The sequence below is a fragment of the Herpailurus yagouaroundi genome, unplaced genomic scaffold, assembly GCF_014898765.1.
Source record: "Herpailurus yagouaroundi ecotype Mexico unplaced genomic scaffold, PumYag 117302, whole genome shotgun sequence".
NCBI classification, from domain to species: Eukaryota; Metazoa; Chordata; class Mammalia; order Carnivora; family Felidae; genus Herpailurus; species Herpailurus yagouaroundi.
Window position 1 is genome coordinate 896 of NW_024421843.1, and position 21,804 is coordinate 22,699.

Genomic DNA, 21,804 nt, shown 5'->3' on the forward strand with positions numbered 1-21,804 from the left:
GCTCCAACAAATCTAGGAATGCGGACCGAGAGCTGAAGCAGCTTCAGAACCCGCGACTGAAAAGGGCGGAAAGAGGCTCCGGAAAACGCTTCTAAGTCACGTCACTGAGGTAATGGATTCTGAACTCTGGTCAAATCACCGATCGTACAGAAATAAGTAGACAAACTTAACTTCCACCCGAAGAATACATTTTCTTAATATAAATATGCACCAGTTCTCATCTTTAAAGATGTATTTTTAGGGGCACCTGGGCAGCTCAGTTGGTTAAGCGTCCGACTCTTGATTTAGGCTCAGGTCATGATCTCGAGGTCGTGACATCAAGCCCCGTGTCAGGCTTCGTGCCGGGTGAGGAGCCTACTTAAGATCCTCTCTCCCCTCCTCCCTCTGTCCCTCCCTGACCTGCATGCACACGCCTGCACTCTCTTTCTCAAAAGAAGAAAAAAAAAGATGTATGTTTTTACCTAACCCTTTGAAATATCAGATTTTACCTTCCTTAGACATTAACCCATACGTTTTCAATTATCAGTGACACCAAGCAAGCTGTCACGACTCACCACAATAGTCGATTTGGCATCAAATATTATTCTTTTCAATCTCTGCAAAATGCTATCACCTCCTTGGGCCTTAAATTTAACAGGAAGAGAACAATTACATTATTTAAGTACTATAACTTCATTTTCCTGTTATAATCTTACAACTGCAGGTCAGGGTTGACCCCAGAGGATTACAAAAAGCACCTGAAAGAGCCATGCAGCAAATATTTACTGTGTTTTCCGTCCCCCTCCCCCCCAACCTCCTTTCTTGCGTGAACACACTCTGACCCTCCTCTGAAGACTCAGTCTCCCTACTGACACTCCGAACATCCTGGCTGATGCTGACCCACCTGAGCCCTGCCCAACTTCTTTCTGGGTTTAGCTGAGCTTGTTAAAGTCACTGCACCTCAACTATTGTGGAGGGAATCTCCCCAAGAATGATGCCCAAAAGGCAAAAAAGTGCTCAAAGGGAGAGAAGAAAATTCTTGAAAATCAAATCCCTGCCTTCAGGTATCTCTGAAGTCTGGCTCATTCCTTGAATTTCTGTACGAAGCTCACTTTGTGGTCAAACAGTTTGAACTGGGTTTCACTAACTGACATATGGAAGAATTCTCACTCATATAGGTGAGTTTCATTTCAACAAGTATTGTTCTCACAAATATAAAACTCCTACTCTGTGATTGTTTTCAGAAGAACTGCTTGTTATTCTGTGAGCCAACTTTCAAATAAAGTTTGTAAAAACCTGAAACAAAGCTCTCACAAACCAGTAATTAGACTTCTTAGAAGTCTAGAAGTCTCCTACTTTTTCTATTTTATTCTAGCCTACTGAATTATGATGCCTGCCGCTCCTATCTGAAGTCATTTCATGAGCCCATAATACGGGTGACAACCCACACTTTGAGTAACACTGCAGTACTCCTTACAGGGAAAAATGCAAAGTGAAGATGACCCATTCATTATTTCTAGAAAATATTTTATGTGGTTGATTTGGAACTCTCCACTGAGGCTGATTCTCGGTACATTTCCCCATCTCTCAAAAAACTGAGGTCTTAGTCACAGGTTTTCCTTAGGAAAGCAGTCTGAATAACTTAATCCAGTTATGCTCTTGAACTCAGAGAGGTTAAGGGCCGGGGCAGCTCGCTACTGGGATGCCTCTGCACACGGCAGACCTCTCAGCATCCGCAGCCCCGACTCCAAACGTCACTGTGACAGCCAACCATGTCTTCCAGATACCCCTAGGATGTCCCCACCCATAAGCAGCTTCCGTGTCTCACAGAATGTGGCTCTGCGACATGAGAGAAGCGAGGCGGGAGGCGGGAGCCCGCCCTGCCCCCCCTGCCCCCCCTGCCCCCCTCCGCCAGGCGCAGCCCCTTCCTTTCAGAGTCCGAGGGAAAGAAGAAAACTTGTTTCTCCTCCACCTCCTCCCACGGCCCCTGTGAAACAGAAGCGAACAACTCACCGGGACTGTGCCATCTAAGATGTCACGAATGAAATGTGCCATGTCCTCGGCACTGCCGATCTGTCTGTCCAGTAAGAAGTATTGTTGGTTTGAAGTATTCAGTACAACCACAGTCGGGACTTTCAGTTCACTGAAAAGAGAAAAACAAAGGAATCAAAATACACATTGAACAGAGAGAGAACAAATATTCTGACAGTCATTTCTATTATAGCTAAGTAACAAGTACAAAAGGAGGAAGCTGTATGAGTAGCTTTGTCTCCGTGTCTACATGAAGAACATTTCAAATTGTGCATCGGTTTAAAAAAAGCTAAACGAGGACTGTATGATAAACATTCTAATATATGGTATCAGACAGCTTGGTATTTATAATTAAACTGAAGGACAGAAATTATTATGTATGAAGTGTCAATTTCCGGGCAACCCCACTCCTTTCCCTCCAAATACCAGCAATGTTGGGTCACACACGACCCGCTCCAGTCAAGTGGCACGAAGGGAACTCGAAGGGAGAGAGCGCGGTATCTGGAGTCACGCCACCTGTGTGCAAGCCTGGGGCTTTCCCACCATTTGCTTTTCAAGCCTAATGTTTTTCATTTATAAACGAATAAGAAGTGGGTAGTGGGAGGTTATCTTGTTTTAAAAATTAGGAAAACTCAAATATTCAGCACAGTCCCTCGTACATCGTACACGTTCAATAGATGCTATTCCAAATTCTCTGAACTCCCACTATCCCAATGCACATTCCACAGGCGTCCTCAGGAAGGGCCTCGCTGATACACTATGTATCAACTCAGTTGATACAAGAGAAAACATTACCAACAGGTGTCATTTAATTGAAATAATGTTTTATTTTTTTCCTTTCAAGGATAGGTTGTTGAATAATCATAAAAGGAAGGGAGGTGCTCAATTCTGTATGTCACCTACACATGGGCTTATGGCTATTTGTGCCTATATAAAAATATTATACAGGGGCGCCTGGGTGGCGCAGTTGGTTAAGCGTCCGACTTCAGCCAGGTCACGATCTCGCGGTCCGTGAGTTCGAGCCCCGCATCAGGCTCTGGGCGGATGGCTCAGAGCCTGGAGCCTGTTTCCGATTCTGTGTCTCCCTCTCTCTCTGCCCCTCCCCCGTTCATGCTCTGTCTCTCTCTGTCCCAAAAATAAAAATAAAACTCAGGTCTTTCATTTAAAAAAAAAAAAAATTATACAAAAGCACAAAGCTACAGTAGAAACAATTTACACCACCACTGTTTTATCACCACATAAGTAACCGAGTCCTGTGGATTGCTTCATCGCTCATAATTCTCTCTCCTTCCCCCCCCCAAAGCCCTTTTCCCAGTGAGGCAAATCGTGCTCATGTGACTCCTGATGCTGGGCTCAGCCATGGACTTGGCCAGCCATGGACTTGGCCAGGGGGAAGGTAACAGAAGCGACTCGAGCAGAGGCTTCAACTATGCTTGCAGGGCTAGGCCTGCCTTCTTCTCTTTCTGTGACTGCCACAAGAAGAGCCCCAGGAAAACGTCCTGCTAAGGTCAAGGACATGGAAGACTGTGCAGCTGATGGCACCTCAGTGGCAGTTTGGAGCCACATCCTTCTGTGCCCAGTCAACTCAGCCAAGCCGAGACAAGTGAGAGAGAACAAATACTATTGCTTGAAGCTACTGGGTATCAGGTGGTTGATTATCCAATATTATTGTTAGGCAAGAATTAACTGATTGTATAATTAAAAAAAAATCTTCATTCTTCCTAATAAATGCAAAAACCAACTTTTTGATTGATAACAGCTTAGTTATCAGTTATCATAATGTGTAAATAGCAAAAAACTTCTATAATTTTATAGAATGGATTAGAATTTGGCCATCCTATAAAAGCACATATTGTAAAAAAGTTCAATACACAGTTGAACTAAAGACTATCTGTGGTGAAATAATTCAATTCGAATAATGATGGAAATGGAAAACATCATTCCATCCTATTCCCTCTTAATTATATTCACAAAAACCCCAAACAAAACAAAGTTAGTAGACCCAGGGTCTGATAGTCCCTATTTATTTTGAGAAAATTTAAAAAGCATAGTGCTGCCATATAACTATCTTATAGAATATCATGTGTTTGTCCTAAATTAAAAACATTTTAGGCATCAATACCTATTAAATTCCACTAATTTATCTGACAATATTAGTGCACAGAAGAGCTTTGGAGTAAGAGAGTTCTGGATTTGAGAACTGGATCTCTTTAACTTACTTGTTGGGCATCCTTTGGCATATTACTTAACTTCCTTGGGTTTCTTCTAAGAAATTTCAATTTCCTCATCTATACAAAATGGAAATAACAATCGTACTTATACCTTACTAAGTTCTACAAAAGTTCAAAAATACATATTGACCACTCAATCCAGTGTTGGTCACAGAATTAAGTGCTCAATAAGGACTTTCAATTATTATCACATAACCATCATATGCTTTCTCTTCTTTCAGAAAAGAAAAAAAAACCAAAATATGAATAAAAAACAAACAACACAACAAGGTGTTGGTGGTGGAGATTATTATTGTTCTCTGACCATGACTGTAGCTCAAAATGTCTACTATCTCACAACTTACATTAAAAGTCATACTCCTGAAGGACGGCCCATCATCTGTACATATTCTGAATATTTTATCCTGGATCAAGGAGCTGTTTATTAGACCCAGACTGCTTTGACTTCTTACAAACCATGTTTTACTGAATGCTGGCTTGCCTTGAAGGACATTGCAAGAAATGGTTGTATCAAAGTCCCTACTATATATCCTGTAAAAATTCTATTAAAAATATATTTCTATTATAGTGTCCTCCATTTTGAGATTATATAGCATAGCATATTCTCTTAGGTTTCTGCAAAGTCTGCCATACTCCTTATAAGCGATAGTTGTTTGACAGACTATGGGGAATGTATAAATAATGTTTCTTTGAGTATGAAAAATTCAAGGCCAAATTTTTCAATTACCTTTAATAATTACCTACAAATGATAAATCCCTCAAATAATAAAGATCTTTTATTTTAGTTTCCTTTGTCTTGATGTCTTCGTGATATAGGATATCTGGTACTTTATGTCATTGATAAACACTCTCAAGTCTTTATTATAACAAAAGGGATAATAAATATAAATGAATAAAGGTAACGCTATAATTTTAAGACTTTTAACTGAAAATTACGAATGTTATCTTGGGATTGTAAATTTGGTTTTTATTTCCCCAATGGAATACATGCATTGAAACCTGAAGCAAGGCAACGCTCTGCCTCTGCTCCCACACCAAGCTAGAGAACACCACACACGGCACGAGGGCACAACGCCGTGAACTTGAACTGGCACCTCGGTGTCGCTGGAGGAGGTCACCGGCCTCTAGTGAGTGAGCTTTCCGCACCTTCACTTCGGGGGCGATCTTAAATCTCCACGCTCTCCAAAGCCCCATTTTCCCACCACCTCTTGTGTGTGCTGTTAGGCTCTGTCTGGAATGAGTTCTCTGCTTTTCTTCTTGCAGGAAACTTCTCTTAATTACTGCCTCCTCTAGCAAGCATGTTCTGAACCTTCCACCTTTGTGTGCACTGGGGTGGGGGTGAGAGCCTCCATGTTTCCAAAACCTTCTACTACAAAGACCTTTTCATACAGTTGTGGAATTACTATGTTGTGTTACCCAGCAGACTGTAAGTATTTGAAGACAGGGACTCAACTCGTTTTCTACATCAACAGTACCAATCACAGCGTGTGACACGTAGTAGATATTAAATGTCTACTCCATAGAGTAGACTCTTACCTGAAATTCATTCAGTATAGGTAGGTTAAGTGTTTTCTTTTTTTATAAATTTTTTTTTTCAATGTTTATTTATTTTTGGGACAGAGAGAGACAGAGCATGAACGGGGGAGGGGCAGAGAGAGAGGGAGACACAGAATCGGAAACAGGCTCCAGGCTCCGAGCCATCAGCCCAGAGCCTGACGCGGGGCTCGAACTCACGGGCCGTGAGATCGTGACCTGGCTGAAGTCGGACGCTTAACCGACTGCGCCACCCAGGCGCCCCTCTAATACCAACTTTTTGAAGTGACAAATCAAATCTTTACATCATAAACATAACTGACAGAATTATTTTAAAATCATATATTTTCCCTATAAAGCTATTTTAATCTGTTAAAATAAATTCTTCTAAAATAGCAGTTAATTCTTGAATGTAAAAACATGCTACTTAAGGGGCGCCTGGGTGGCTCAGTTGGTTAAGCGTCCAACTCCTGATTTCGGCTCAAGTCACAATCTCATGATTCATGAGTTTGAGCCCCACACGGGGCTCCATGCTGGCAGTGCAGAGCCTGCTTGGAATTCTCTCTCCCTTTCTCCAACTCACATGGGTGCACCCTCTCCCTTTCAAAATAAACAAACTTAAAAAAAAAAATGTTTACTTAAGTTACATTTACTCATTAAAACTGAACTTAAAGTGTGTGTTAAATCTAGAAGTTTTTGAACACTGTCTTCTTTCCAAAATGCTATCAATTATTAACACGGAATTGGGAAATAAATTTTTTTCTATGTTTATCTGAGTGCGTGCGCACATTGTGCACTGGGGTGGGGGGGAGGGAGCAGCAAGGGCAGAGAGAGAATCCCAAATAGGCTCTGTACTGTCAGCGTAGAGCCCGACATGGGGCTCAACTTCATGAAACCACGAGATCATGACATAAGCTGAAATCGAGAATCAGATGCTTAACTGACTGAGCCACCCAGGCACCCCGAGTAATTTTTTTTTAATATAGTACAATTATTAAAGCTCACTGAGTTTCAAATTTAGATTTAAAAATGAAAGTATGGTATCTGAGGAGAGAATATCTGTACCAGCATATAGGAAAGTTTGCTTTTTTTTCCAGCTAGGAGTTCTTTTGTTTCTCAGAAACAGAAATTTAAAAATTGACAGAATTGATAAGGAAATCATGTAATCATTTAGAATTTTACTTACTCCATTAGCAAAGTATTTATATAGTCATTTCCATCCATATGGCCAAACTGAAAATCTCTAAATAACAACAACCAAAAGAAAAACAAAAGAGAGAGAGAGAGACAGAGAACACTATTAGATACAAAATAAGGTAAATACGTACCAAGAACTGAACTTTAGGGCTTGGTAAGCATGTAAACACTATAAACATTAAATATAAATCACATAAAATAAATGTAGAAAAGAGTATGAATTCTACTGGCCTCTGAGATACAAATACACACGAGTAATATTAAACAAGTCCTAAGACATTTCTAGTCTCTATATATTTAACATGCAGGGCAATATAAACTTTTCTAATTAAAATATGTTTAAGAAAAAATACCCACTTCTAAAAAGAACTAATCAGAAAATGCTCATAGCAGGACAAATATAAATATGTATCACTCATACTTTACTAGAAGACTCTGAATAAAAAGGGGATAAAAAGTAAATATAATGAATGTCTCTTATGGCAGCCACAAACACAATGGCTAGCACAAAGCAAAAAAGATCAATTAGTTTTAATTTTGTTATTCTTTGAGTTCCTGTGAAAATTATCATGTCGGTATCTGACTTGCGACCGCACATTTATCTTCAATGTAGGAGCGCAAGTCCATATATCCTAACCACAAACGTATCCCGAATCCTATCAAGAAGCAAGTATGCTCCAAATTACAAATGAAAGTTTCTTTTTCACTTATATGTCCAAACAATTCATACCGAAATGCAACATACTATAATTCACTTCAGTATCTTGACTCACCTTTGAAAGTACAAAACAGTACTATTTTTTGCCTTACTGTATAACAAAACATAATTAAGCAAAGATAAAGGAATGTTCCTGAATGCAAGCACCTACCTGTGGAACTGGTCTCTGTAATCTCTAGCAACTTCCTGAATAATTGACTTTAATCTGTGAAGGAACACATGAATATTTCATCTCTGCAGTTTAAAAATATATTATGACTTTTCAATTACAACATCTGCTGCCTTATCTAGCAGTGTAGGAAAAGTAAGATACTATATCAAGTTTATCTGAAGCCACGTAAAGTTTGAATGAGATGATATTTGATATACCTGGTGTGTTCATTTGATGTATTTTTCTCATCAATAACTGCAATCGCCACAAGCTTTCCTGAAATTAAGAACGACATATACCTCAATTCAAAACCCTCGTTACACAAATTTTTCAATTTTTATTGTAGATATGAATCGGGAATTAGTAAATAGCTTCTAGAACTTAATTCCAATTATGCTACATGTTATGCACAGTAGACTGAATCAGTGCACTAGCCAACTCCAAGTGAGACAGATGCTCCCTCCCAACCCCCAAATGTAAATAATAGCAACTAACAACTTATATACTCGTAAGTTGTGGTTTTCACACAACTCACAAAGTGACTAAGTATTTTGTCAAAAGCTAAGACATTAAGAAGTAAGTTGATAAAAGAAATTTATCATCAACTAACGTAGCTCTAGAAGAATGACCTGTAACAAGGGAATGATTTTTACACGCTATTCCGCTCAGTACCACGCATGGGTCACTACCTGCCAGTGATGCCACACAAAACAAAATGGACTGCAATTTACCTAACCCTGAATACAACATGGATCCCTTTCATCTCTAACATCCTCGAGTGGACAGCAGGATGTCATAAGCAGAGCACTGGGACCAGAGTCACAAGACCAGACGCCGCGGTCCAGCGTGTCTATCCTGTTCTAGGTGGGGGGGGAAACCGCAGTGAGGCGCAACCATTTATTAGCTGAGGGACTTAACCATGCAGTGATGGCCACACAGGCACAGCCCGGCACCAGTGGAGAGCACAGTCTGGTAGGGAGAATAATAGTAACATATACAGATCATTTACAATACACAAACAGACGTATGGCTAACAACGAGAAGAGTTCCAAAGGAAAGGAACACGAAGCTACAAAAGGGTATGACACAGCGAACTTCGGTAGTTTGAGGGGACCAGTAAAAGATGTTCTTAAGAAGCAATGTCTGGTCTGAGTTTGATGGATGAGCATAAATTAACTACACATTTCTGGGTATTGAAGGCGCATTGGTACAAGGTTTCCAGCCTTTGCAGGAAACCGAGAAGTCAGTGTGGCTGGAGAGGAGGGTGAGGAAGACCAGAGAAAGAGGACACGGAGACTCAGGCGGGGTCAGAAGACACAGGGACCCGCCGCCACCAGGACAAGAGCCAGGACCTCTTGTGGTCGTGTGCAAAGTGGCCAGTGGGACAAGGAACAGGGGCCGAGCCGCAGCAACACAACCGAACAAGGGCAATTGTGTTGGACATAAAACAGGAACATTCCATAGCCAACTTCTTTCCGAATTAATCTGAGAGAAGAAGCTACAACCACCTCGAGGTCACGATGTCTCCTATGATTACTGAACCGAAAGCAAAACTACTATATTCCTATATTGTCCCCCTCTTCCTTTCACAAGGGTCTGAGAGAATCCAGAAGTAAACCACATTCTTTGACAGTGTCCACACCACCTTCCAACACTGAGCGAGCACACACCCCCCTCTGTAAGGATAAGCAAAGACAGAAATGTCACCAGACACAGAACGTGAAAAAGTAGGCTCAGGAGCCAGAACAAATATCCTCAGAGTCAGAAAATAACATGAGAACCTGTTAGAACATTTCTAATTTGCATTTTTAATCAGATTCAAAAGCAGGAAATCATCAAGAGGAAACTCCATGCACACTGCTTCTCATATAAAAAAAAACAAACTGAACCTTGAGTAACATTTTCCCGTTTTTTAAAAATCTGCAACTATACTTCCATCCCACTTATCGATGAAATTATAAATGAAAACAAATGTGGCAATAATATCCATAATTTATTTCTCATTTGTAATTCAACATAAATTGACAAAACGCTTCCTCCTACAACTTACATGGTTAGCTTCTTACAATAGTTTTCATCTATCTGAGACCCTACAGTCAGCTGCTGATCGCTTTCAGTTTTGCATCTATATTTACTTTGCTTGTCATTTCCAATCATGCAACTTTAAGAAACCATGCTAATGTGGTGCCTGTATTTTCCTCACAAGTAAAAGCAGGCTTTAAGAGGTTGCGAGGAGTTGTATTCCAACTCCCACTACAAAATCAGGCTCCTAATATAGGTTCCTGGTTATTTTTCCTCATTTCTTTATTACCCAGCCTCAGTTTTCCCTGGCACTATGAGTTCTAACCAGGAAACCTTTTCTAACTGACCTTTATCCCCATACAAATGTTTGTTCCTTGTTAATATTAATCTATATTCTCATAAAGCGGAACTGGCGTTGAGGTCTATTTAAGGAATGAAATTATGAAACAGAGCTTAAAATTCCCTTCCTACAAAGTCAGGTTTAAGTAACCAATAAAGGAAAAACTGTACAGATTGATGGAGCATTGTATATACGCTTGTTACCTGTGTCTCCAAGTTCATACAAGAGGAAGCCATCCATGGTAAGATAGTTCTGAAACCTCTCCCTGTTGATCCAAGATGACAGATCACCATCCTCGTACTCTTAAAAATACAACAAAACTAGTAAGTTACATGCAAATATGACTTTAAAATGCTTGTAGCATTCTAATCTAACAGTATACGTAAAATGCCTCGACAGAATCGTAATCTTAAACTCATAAATTTCATTTTAGGGGTCTATTCTAGGCAAACAATGAGCTGTACAAAAGGATTAATGCACAAAGCAATTCTTCACCACAGCATCATTAAAAACAACAAAAGACAAATAAAAATAAAGGAAATAAGTGAAATACCCTCAACAGAAAATAATTTAAATAATTATGGTACATTTTGAGGAAGACCATTTACAGACTTTTAAAAAATGGAAAATTAAGTGGTAAAGCATGTTGCAAAACAGTATCACAGCATCACTGGAACTCTATAAAACATAAAGTATGAAAAAAACAGACAGAATGATAAAATGAAGGCATATACTCCTACCAAATGGTTATCCTAGACTGGGAGTTATCCCTAAATGATGGCAGTATGGGTAATTTTTTATTACAGTTTCTTTACCCTTTTCTATTTTATGACATTTCTACTGCACTTTAAAATTGTTTCTCATATGTACAACTACCACAGCACACATATGAAGCCACAGTATTTTGGCCTTTATCCAACATCAACTGCTTCCCCCACTAAACAGAGAGGAAGCATTTATAATATTCAAGAGAAATATTGTGTCCTGATTAGAAACAGAATTCTGAAGTACTTGTGAACGATTTTAACTGCATGATAAAGAAGGTGATGTAAAAGCCTACCAGTATGTTTGGCTAAAGACTGGATTTTAATGATTTCTTGAACGATGTGCTTTTGCTATCACTTGCATCTCTAAACAAAACATTTTCAAGTTATTGAACCTATCAAATAAGTGGCATAATCCAAATCTGGAAGTATTTTTGGCTTTGGATTTACAAATTAGAAAAATAAACATAAAAATAGGAGTTGATTATTGGGCCACAATCTCCATTCCAGGTCAAAAGTAAATGTTTCAAAGATTATACAGAGTGATAAATCTGGAACTCATCAAACTACCCTTGGGGCACCTGGGTGGCTCAGTGGGTTAAGCACCGGACTTCAGTTCAGGTCATGATCTCCTGGTTTGTGGGTTCGAGCCCTGAGTCAGGCTCTGTGCTGACAGATCAGAGCCTGGAGCCTGCTTAGGAGCCTCTGTCTCCCTCTCTCTCTGCTCCACCCATGCTTGCACGCTCTCTCGCTGCCTCTCAAAAATAAATGAATGTTAAAAAAAAAGAAAAAGAAAAAGAAAAAAGAAAAAACAAAGAAACGAAATGAAACTATCCTCTTGAGCCCCTATCACAAGGCTTCTAAATTTATTGGCAACAATTAAATACTAGAAGCAGCATTCAAAGTAAATGGTTTCCTCTGAAGCTTCAGCAGGTTCTCAATACTAGCCTACTGCACATTAAAAACCGCTGGCCTCTATAATAGCTACAGATACTTAACCTATCCCTCCTGTCCCCTCGTGGGAGGCCATGTCTGAAACACATGAGGATGTGTCTCAGCGACATGAGGATGGGCACTCTTAGTCGTGATTCAAGAACAGATTTACATCTAAACAGGTATGAACAGGCTTTTTCCAAAAAGAAACAAAGTGGCTCTCTGAAGCATTAACAAACTCTTAACAGAACTAGAACAAGAGATCTGAAGACTAATGCTTGATTACACTATTTTGACTTGGGGGAAAAACACATTAATCCTATCTTTTCATTTGTAAAATAGTAAGAATACCAGGATCTCAAAAGGATTGTTATCAAATAGGACAATATATGTTAAGTGCTTATCACACAGGAGGGTCGTAATCAAAGAGCAAATGGATAGAATCAGTGTAGATGTGAATTATTTTCCTCCTTGTATTTTCATATGCGCAAGTTCCTCCTAACTTCCTTTTTAAGCCCAATGTCTGATACGGACAATCAACACATATCCGGTGAATGAACAAATGAATGAATGAACCTGCTAAGAGTTATACATCCATCGCCTTACCTAACGCTCTTCGGTCATCTCTCTCATAACCTCAGAATATTAATCTACCTGCTTTAATACCTATCCCCACAGAGGGGTGACGATAACATGGAATATCAAATACATAACAGTATCTGCTGTGTAAAATATAATGGGAGTTGTTATACTATAGCAAAAAAAAATAAAATTCAACCGTCACACTTACTTAAAATTAATGAAGATACAAGATTTTAGAAATGCTTAGTTTTCGATTAGTATAATAGTTAAAATGTTCCTTTCATTAGAAAAAATCAGAATATTCTTTTTATTAGATATTCTTCTATTTATTTGAGTTATTTAAGCAATACAAAGCTTACAGCTCTCAAGTCGTTCTAGTTTCTTTTCTGTTCTAAAATAACAAGACTCCAGAATATTTCTGTAATGACTAAAATGTTGCACATCTGTACTGTCCAACATAGTAACAAAAAGTCACACAAAGGCACTGAGTATTTCAAAGGTAGCTGGTGGAAATAAGAAACTGAAGCTTCGAGCCGAAACGTCCATCAACTGGACTGATGAATGGATAAAGATGTGGTATACACACACACACACACACACACACACACACAATGGAATATTAGAGATTAAAGAGAATGAAATCTTGCCATTTGCAACGACATGGCTGAAGCCATAATGTATTATGCTAAGCGGAATAAGTCAGTCAGAGAAAGACAAATACCGTGTGACTTCACTCATACGTGGAATTTAAGAAATAACACAGACAAACAGAGAAGGGAAGGAAAAATGATAAAAACAGAGAGGAAGGCAAACCATAAGAGACTTTTTTTTTTTTTACTGTTTTTATTTATTTATTTTTGAGACAGAGAGAGACAGAGCATGAGTGGGGGAGGGGCAGAGAGAGAGGGAGGCACAGAATCTGAAGCAGATTCTAGGCTCTGAGCTGTCAGCACAGAGCCCAGCGTGGGGCTTGAACTCACAGACCCAGAGATCATGACCTGAGCCGAAGTCGGATGCTCAACCGACTGAGCCGCCCAGGCGCCCCATAGAGAGACTCTTAAATCCAGAGAACAAGCTGAGGGTAGATGGAGGGAGGTGCGCGAGGGGCACTGAGGGGGACGTCTGCTGGGATGAACGCTAGGTGGTGTAAGTCAGTGAGGAATCAATCACATTACACTGTTCGCTAACTTGGATTTAAATAAAATTAAAAAAAAACATATCGTATGCCTTTAAACATACACGATATTATATGTTAATTCTCTCAGTAAATCTGGAAACACACACACACACAAAAGAACTGAAGCTTCTACTTTATGAGACTAATGTAGAAGGTCACCGAGACTGCTACAAGCATGACTTTGCATTTACTTTTGCTTCTCAGGGGCTGTGTGGGATCCAACAGATGTTGAGTTTCACTGTTTCCCTTGAGATCTAAACGATCTCCCGGAGCCCCTGTGAGTTTGCTCCAGTGGCCCGAGGAACCTCGCTGCACAGTTCTGAGACTGTGGGGGTAGGTATTTGATAATGCCAAGGAACTGCTGCAGATTTTATTAAGTGTTATAACAGCACGTAATTATACATAAAGGAAAAATAACATTTCTAAAAAGATGCATAACAAGGCACATGGTGACGAAAAGCCTCTGGGATTTGCTTTAAAATACTTCCAACAGGGGCGCCTGGGTGGCGCAGTCGGTTAAGCGTCCGACTTCAGCCAGGTCACGATCTCGCGGTCCGGGAGTTCGAGCCCCGCGTCGGGCTCTGGGCTGACGGCTCGGAGCCTGGAGCCTGTTTCCGATTCTGTGTCTCCCTCTCTCTCTGCCCCTCCCCCATTCATGCTCTGTCTCTCTCTGTCGCAAAAATAAATAAACGTTGAAAAAAAAAAATTAAAAAAAAAAATAATAAAATCAAATAAAATACTTCCAACAAAGAAAAAAAGTGTTGAAGCAAATGTGGTAAGATCATGGTAACTGCCCAGCCTGGGTGATGGGGATGTATTTTTTATTACTCTAGCATTCTTTTTATTATGATGTACGTTTGGTGTAACACAAGTATTTTAAAAATAGACTAAGTACTTACTTCACTGAAGAAATGCTGAACAGTAGGTGGGTGATTACTCTGTCAGGAAGGGAGAGATGTGAGCGAGGGCAGAACATACCCTACAGGGACTTCACCACTATCGAAGGGGTTTTAGTTATTCGTCTTTTTGTGAGTCTGCAATGTTAGATCTTTTTTCCTATATAAATAATTTTGAATGCTTTAAAATAACGCACAGAAATTGCTCAAAAGACAAATGACCAGACGAAAAAAAAAAAAAAAAGGAAAAGAAATTCAAGACCCAGAAAGCACATTAGATGGAAAAACGAAAGTTGAAGGGCAAGAAGAACCTGTCAGTCACTCAACTAATGGGAGACAGAGGAATCGTCGAATCTGCCAATTCTTTGATCAACACCTAAGTCCTATAATAGACACAGCATTTTGATTTCAAAATGTTTTACATCAGTTAAAACTTCGGAACTTACCGTCGTAAACAAAGTAAGTTTCATCTTTGAAAACAAGTACAGCAGGCATCTCCTTCAGTATCACATACTGCAAAAATAAGACGCACAAACAACTTTTATCATTCTAAAAGTGTTTAATCGGTAGCTATAATTTCAAAAGTATCAAAAGAAATCAGAAAAAAACAAAAAACACAGCAATAATGAAATTGTTGCAAGCGGTTAAAAAGCAGCCAATCCCAAGCTGCCAAATCCCAAGGATGGGTTTGGCATCTCTTTATACATCTCCAGGTACAGTGCCGTTTGCTGTGAGAGCCATGGAATATTCTTAGAGCTGACAACAGAGGTAAAGACACCACAGGAAGTACGGGAGACCCACTCTGAGGTAGAGAAGAGCAGTGGCTGAGGTAACGATCCGCACTGGTGGACTCAAGTCCCTCCCTGACATTCCTCGACTGTGTGACACTGAGGCCACTTGTGTCCTGGGGAGTCGGGCTTTCTCCTCTGCAAATCAAGGACACTGAGTCCCTACCTCACCACAGAGTTAGGAAAATTAAGTCCGCTAACAAATGTGAGAGCAGGTTTAAACTATAAATTGGCTTTACAAATGGGAACCTATAATGGCAATTAATAATAAGAAATTCTTTCAGAAGGCATGCTGTATTTATTTCAAAATAGTACTAGTATTATATAGTAGAGAAATCAGTATCCATGCGGAACAGATATAATTTGGGTAAGCCACACAGAATTATTCCATGATGTGGTAATAATGAAAAGTAACAACAATCAATTGATAACTAATAAAATGAAAATAACAGTAATAGTAAAATAAAAATAAAGATGGCTGTTCTGGAAATATCAAAAAGGGGGGAAGGCATACCTCAGTAATATAGAATGAGCTGTTTACATGACTGCTAAAAAATGGTACAACACCATGAAAATAACTATTTTATTTTTTTATGAATATGATTTATTGTCTAATTGGTTTACATGCAACACCCAGTGCTCATCCCAGTAAGTGCCCTGCTCAATGCCCATCACCCATTTTCCCTCTCCCTCACCCATCTCATCCACCCTTAGAGTTTGTTCTCTGTATTTAATAGTCTCTTATGGTTTGCCCCCCTCCCTCTCTGTTTGTATCTAGTTTTTCCCTTTCCCTTCCCCCATGGTCTTCTGTTCAGTTTCTCAAGATCCAGATATGAGTGAAAAAATAACTATTTTAAAGGCAGCAGAAAAGCTTGTAGGTAAGGCTCTATCATCAAGTAACTCTATTCGCCTGCTCTTGGCAACTCATCTACAAAGGTGCTTCAAAAGTATTTTTTAACATTCGGCATCCCTCTCTCTTTCAAGGATGCCCCTGAGGTGGCCGTACTGTTAACATTACTAGATACGTGGAATCTTGCAGCCTTTGATTTCCATAGATTCTGAACCCCTCGTCCTCTTTCTTTGTGTTCCTTAAACTATCTGATATCACAGTTATATGTCTATAGGCCATTTTTCTCCATTTACCTTTAAGTATCCTGAAATTAGAAATTGTCTTCATCTGTATATCCTTTCTTACACTTACTAAGGCTTTCAAAAATACTAGCTGAAAAAGTAGCTGTAGATCTAAGGAAGCTTTTCATGACCAAATATAAAATTCAAAATGGAGGGGAGGAGGAGGGGCATAAAATCAAGGGCTTTGTCCTTACTTGAGAATTCTCTATGGGAATAAAAATCCTCATATGATTGTGAAATAACAGACTCCCCCCAGCAGACTTTTGCAACCACATACACAGAACTAAAAAAGAGATGACAAATATTGCTATTTGCAGGAATAATGAAGGGATGTTTGAAGAAAAGTAGTTGAGAGGCTAATAATAATAAATACAGCACATGTGGGGCGCCTGGGTGGCGCAGTCGGTTAAGCGTCTGACTTCAGCCAGGTCACGATCTCGCGGTCCGTGAGTTCGAGCCCCGCGTCGGGCTCTGGGCCGATGGCTCAGAGCCTGGAGCCTGTTTCCGATTCTGTGTCTCCCTCTCTCTCTGCCCCTCCCCCGTTCATGCTCTGTCTCTCTCTGTCCCAAAAATAAATAAACGTTGAATAAATACAGCACATGAGGGGTGCCTGGCTGGCTCAGTCCGTTAAGCGTCTGACTTCGGCTCAGGTCATGATCTCACGGTTTGTGAGTTCGAGCCCTGTGTCGGGCTCTGTGCTGACAGCTCAGAGCCCAGAGCCTGCTTTGGATTCTGTGTCTCCCTGTCTCTCTATCCCTCCCTGACTAGTGCTCTGTCTCGCTCTGTCTCTCAAAACTTAATATATATATATAAAGTAAAAGTAAATACAGCACATGATAACCAACAGTCTGTCCAGGTAGCAGACACCATCTGTGCTCACCCAGAAGCTGTAGGTGCTAGAATTTTGATCTCAGACACCTGTCACTGCACATGGACCGGGGTGGCATCAGACGGTGTCAGGGGATGAAGCCAGCACGCTCTCTGCTGTACTCCAAAGAAACTGCTTGGAGAGCTTCGGAGGTGAAGGTGCAGCGTACATCCTCATCTCTAACACTAAAATGTGGTCCCCTGGGCTTTGGAGAGGAGAATGGACTAAAAGTTCCAGTTCCGGTCCATCCTAGGCCTTTCTAGCACATTGAGACAGTCCAAAGAAGTTCATAACCCTGTGGGGCATCTATTTGAGAATCTAATGGCAAGCATGGCTCTTCATTCGCCTTATCTTCTCCTCCCCATCAAAAATAAATGCGTAAGCAAAATACTACAAAATAACTTCTTAGACCAAACTAAGTAAATAAACCTAGAATGAGTTTAAACTGACCAGAAATTGTCTGAGGCTCCCCCAAGGAGCTGAAATGTTTATGTACGTATTGCAGGAAGCACTAGACCGTACTCTAGGTAACTCAGTAATCTTCTTAAATCAATAGTATCTAGATATTAGAAAATAATAAACAAAAATTAATCAAATGTATATTATGACTTACCTTTGTGGGGGAAAAAAAAAAAACTTTTGATTTTTGTAACTTATACTGATTAAAAAGAAAAAGCTTCCCTTGATTTCATGTTTCTCGTCAGCTCCTGCCAAATTTCTCAGGTCCCTTCTCAGCAAAACCTTTCTAAAGAGAAGTCTACACTTGTAACCTACAATTTCTTACCTGCATTCTGTCAAATGACACCAGTGAGGCACCTGTCCTCATAAAACCACCACCAACCTCCATGTGTGGACAAAATCACAGTTAACTGTACTTTCCTCATCTTGACCACTTTGCAAGCACCTTGCACAATGGATCCTTTTTTTAAAAAAATTTTTTTTTAATGTTTATTTGTTTTGAGAGAGAAGGAGAGAGAGAATCCCAAGCAGGCTCCGCACTGTCAGCTCAGAGCCTAATGTGGGGCTCGAGCTCACAAACCATGAGATCATGGCCTGAGCTGAAATCAAGAGCTGGATGCTTATTAACCAACTGAGCTACCTAGGTGCCCCTGGACCTCCCATTTTTAAACTTTTTTTTTTTTTTTTTTTAAATCTTGGTTTTCCACTCATCTTGTTTTCTTACTCACCGGCTATTTTCTTCGTATTTTCTTTTGTAGTCTTTAGGTCCTGGGCCCACTCATTTCCTTAAAAATTTGTATCCCATGTCCACAAAGTTTTTTACACAGCCTTAACTCCAGAACCCTATATCCAACTGTGAATCTGATGCTTGAACTCGGATTTCTAAAAAGTTGATCACTCGCCCATTCCCAAATGTGTTCCTTTCACCATATTCTCAAGCTCATGGATCACACTATCACCTACCCAGTTAAAACCAAACACCTACTTATCAAACTCAACACCCTAAAAAACAAATAAGCCAGTGAAGAAATAGGCAAAAGACATGAACAGACACTTCTCCAAAGAAGAAGTCCAAATGGCCAACCAACACATGAAAAAATGCTCAGCATCACTCATCATCAGGGAAACACAAATCAAAACCACAGTGAGATACCACCTTACACCTGTCAAAATGGCTAACATTAACAACTCAGGCAACAACAGATGTTGGTGAGGATATGGAGAAAGAGGATCTCTTTTGCATTCTTGGTGGGAATGCAAGCTGGTGCAGCCACTCTGGAAAACAGTATGGAGGTTCCTCAAAAATTAAAAATAGAACTTCCCTATGACGCAGCAACTGCACTAATAGGCATTTATCCACGGGATACAGGTGTGCTGTTTCAGAGGGGCACATGCACCCCCATGTTCATAGCAGCACTTTCAACAATAGCCAAAGTATGGAAAGAGCCCAAATGTCCATAGATGGATGAATGGATAAAGAAAATGTGGTATACATATACAATGGAGTATTTATTGCTCGGCAATCAAAAAGAATGAAATCTTGCCATTTGCAACTACGTGGATGGAACCGGAGAGTATTATGCTAAGTGAAATTAGTCAGAGAAAGACAAAAATCATGTGACTTCTCTCATATGACTTTAAGAGACAAAACAGATGAACATAAGGGAAGGGAAACGAAAATAATATAAAAACAGGGAGAGGAACAAAACAGAAGAGACTCATAAATATGGAGAACAGAGGATTACAGGAGGAGGTGGGGGGGGATGGGCTAAATGAGGAAGGGGCACTAAGGAATCTACTCCTGAAATCATTGTTGCACTATATGCTAATTTGGATGTAAATTTTAAAAAATAAAAAAATAAAATTAAAACAAACAAACTTCTAGCAGTTATCCTTGATTCTTCCCCTTTCCTCCAGGTCAACAAGCTTGAACAATTTCATTTCCAAAACCCAACATTTTCCCCTTTCCCCATTCCTTTGCAAACCTCCAAGCCGGAACTTGCCAGATTACTCCACGAGTTCAACTGCTCTCTGTGGGTCTACTCTCATCTCCGTCCAATTCATTCTGCTCTTAGCAGAGGAAAGTCCTTAAGATGAACATGAGACCAAGTCCTTCACTAACTTCAGCCCATCACATGCATGGCCATGACCTGCAAGGCCTCCCCTGGCCTCTCTGCCTATCTCCTTTCTCGCTGTGTTATAGCCACACTGGCCCAGCACCTGCTTCCCAAATACGCCCAAGAGTGTTCTCATCTTGGGCATTTGGAATATCTGTTCCCTGTTTCTAGTTTACTCGGGCCACAGATCTTTGCAGGGCTCCTTCACATCATGTAAGTCCCAGCTCAAATATTTTCTTCTCGGACATTTCTTGAACAACCAATCTAGAACAGCCACCCCACCCTCATGTTTCCACTATCACAATGCTCCTTTACTTTTTTCATACTAGGTATATTGTGTTTATATATCTGTTTACTGAACATGACCCCAAAGATGTAACTAGAAACAGTAAAATTTAGCACACTTCCTCTTTCCATGAGCACGTAAGCTCCACCCTATCAGGGTCCTGAGGATCTTGCTTGTCAAGAACTTAGTAGAGTGTCACAGCACGTGATTAGGTAAGCAGTTGTGAATTAATATATAAAAACACATCACTCCATTGCTTATGAGCCAGCTGAAGTGTTTGAGTTATCACTTCTTACTACTGCTATTATTTTAAAGAAGAGAACAAGCACGGACCTAATAAACACAGTCCGTAAATGCTAGGAATCTAGTGGTATTTACTTATTAATAATAAGCAATCCGGTACCAGTAGTAAAGAGTTAATATTTACTGTTTCTATACATATGACAGTAAGTAAATTTGATAAATCAAGTAATAATTTAAAAAATGAAATTAAGTCATTAAAATCCAATTTTAAATATTACCTCAGGAACCACGTCTTCTGAGGCAGAAAAGAAGTATGTATATACAATTAATTCTGAAGCAGCATCTATGTATTTCTCCTGTGAAGATATAAATAGAAAAGAGGTGACTTTTAAATACGAGGATCCAAATTCATTCCTCATTAAACATTCCGAACAGCGGTATCATCCCCAGCAGTCTCGTCACAATTGGACACCTCAGTGTGTTTATGTGAGGAGATGATGGAATGTTGAGTGGCACATGAAGTAAATGGTTTCTAAAGCAAAGAGACCACTATTACTCAGTGCTTTTATACTCCTCTAAACAAAGTTAAGTGTAAGATAAGCTCAATTCCTCTTTATTAATTTGATAGTTACAGGAAAAGACGTGTGTTTATACACATATAAAATGATCTTTAAGAAGTTTACACTTAAATTGCATTCTGCAGTCTCAAGGAGCCAAAAATGCTAAAAAGTAACACTGAATTTGAGTAACCAGGTCAACGAGAGAAGAAATACTAAGGCAAGCAACACCTTTGAATCCATTTCTGTTTCATGAAGCAAACACAATAGAGGGCATGTAAGAAAGTGTTTTCATTAGAAAAATACTCACACTGACCTCTTATTACCAATAAGAGTGAAGTAATTTTGAGTTCTGGATGAAGTTTTGGCTATATGGAAAATTCAATTACAATACACCCGTTACTTATGACTTTAAAAAATAAAACCATTTGATACCTTCAAAGGTGACTCTCCACCTATATAAACAAAAAACACACGATGTCTCTTTTGCACATGTTCAAACATCTGCTGACTTGGAAGTGGCCGAATTAGAGCCCTGTTTGAAAGCAAAACAAAAAACTAACTTGTGTTTGAACTAAAGATAGTACACAATATAAGTCTAAAGTTATGAAGTTTTAATGTTGTGTTAACTGCATTTTAAATAATCACCCAATCCACATAAGCCTAATAAAACTATAGCCATGACCACTATTTGTACCCACATAATAATAACACAGTACCCACAAGTTAATCCATCAATTTAAAAAATAACTTAAAAAAAAAAAAGTAAATTTAAAGTATATCCCTTTAGAGAGTACCATC

At 39.6% G+C, this 21,804-nt stretch overlaps 1 protein-coding gene across 1 annotated transcript; it reads right to left on the minus strand.

Annotated features, from left to right (window-relative positions):
- Nucleotides 1-370: 370 nt before the first annotated feature.
- Nucleotides 371-21,680, minus strand: LOC121026495 (protein disulfide-isomerase TMX3-like). The gene is made up of 9 exons (XM_040469338.1): nucleotides 21,439-21,680; nucleotides 20,725-20,802; nucleotides 15,001-15,067; nucleotides 10,406-10,504; nucleotides 8,059-8,116; nucleotides 7,841-7,894; nucleotides 6,961-7,017; nucleotides 1,993-2,122; nucleotides 371-623 (listed from the first exon to the last, which is right to left on the minus strand). The coding sequence occupies exons 1-9, from the start codon at nucleotides 21,505-21,507 to the stop codon at nucleotides 516-518; spliced, it is 720 nt and encodes a 239-aa protein (XP_040325272.1). The 5' UTR covers nucleotides 21,508-21,680; the 3' UTR covers nucleotides 371-515.
- Between the last annotated feature and the right edge of the window lie 124 nt (nucleotides 21,681-21,804).

Excerpts from the sequence above, each read along its gene's own strand:
- LOC121026495 (XM_040469338.1), bottom strand. The coding sequence starts at position 21,507 with ATGTTTGAACATGTGCAAAAGAGACATCGTGTGTTTTTTGTTTATATA. Across the intron at positions 10,505-15,000 it reads AACTTACTTTGTTTACGACG|AGTACGAGGATGGTGATCTG; the intron begins GTAAGTTCCGAA and ends TGTATTTTTAAG. Across the intron at positions 7,018-7,840 it reads TACAGAGACCAGTTCCACAG|AGATTTTCAGTTTGGCCATA; the intron begins GTAGGTGCTTGC and ends GTTGTTATTTAG.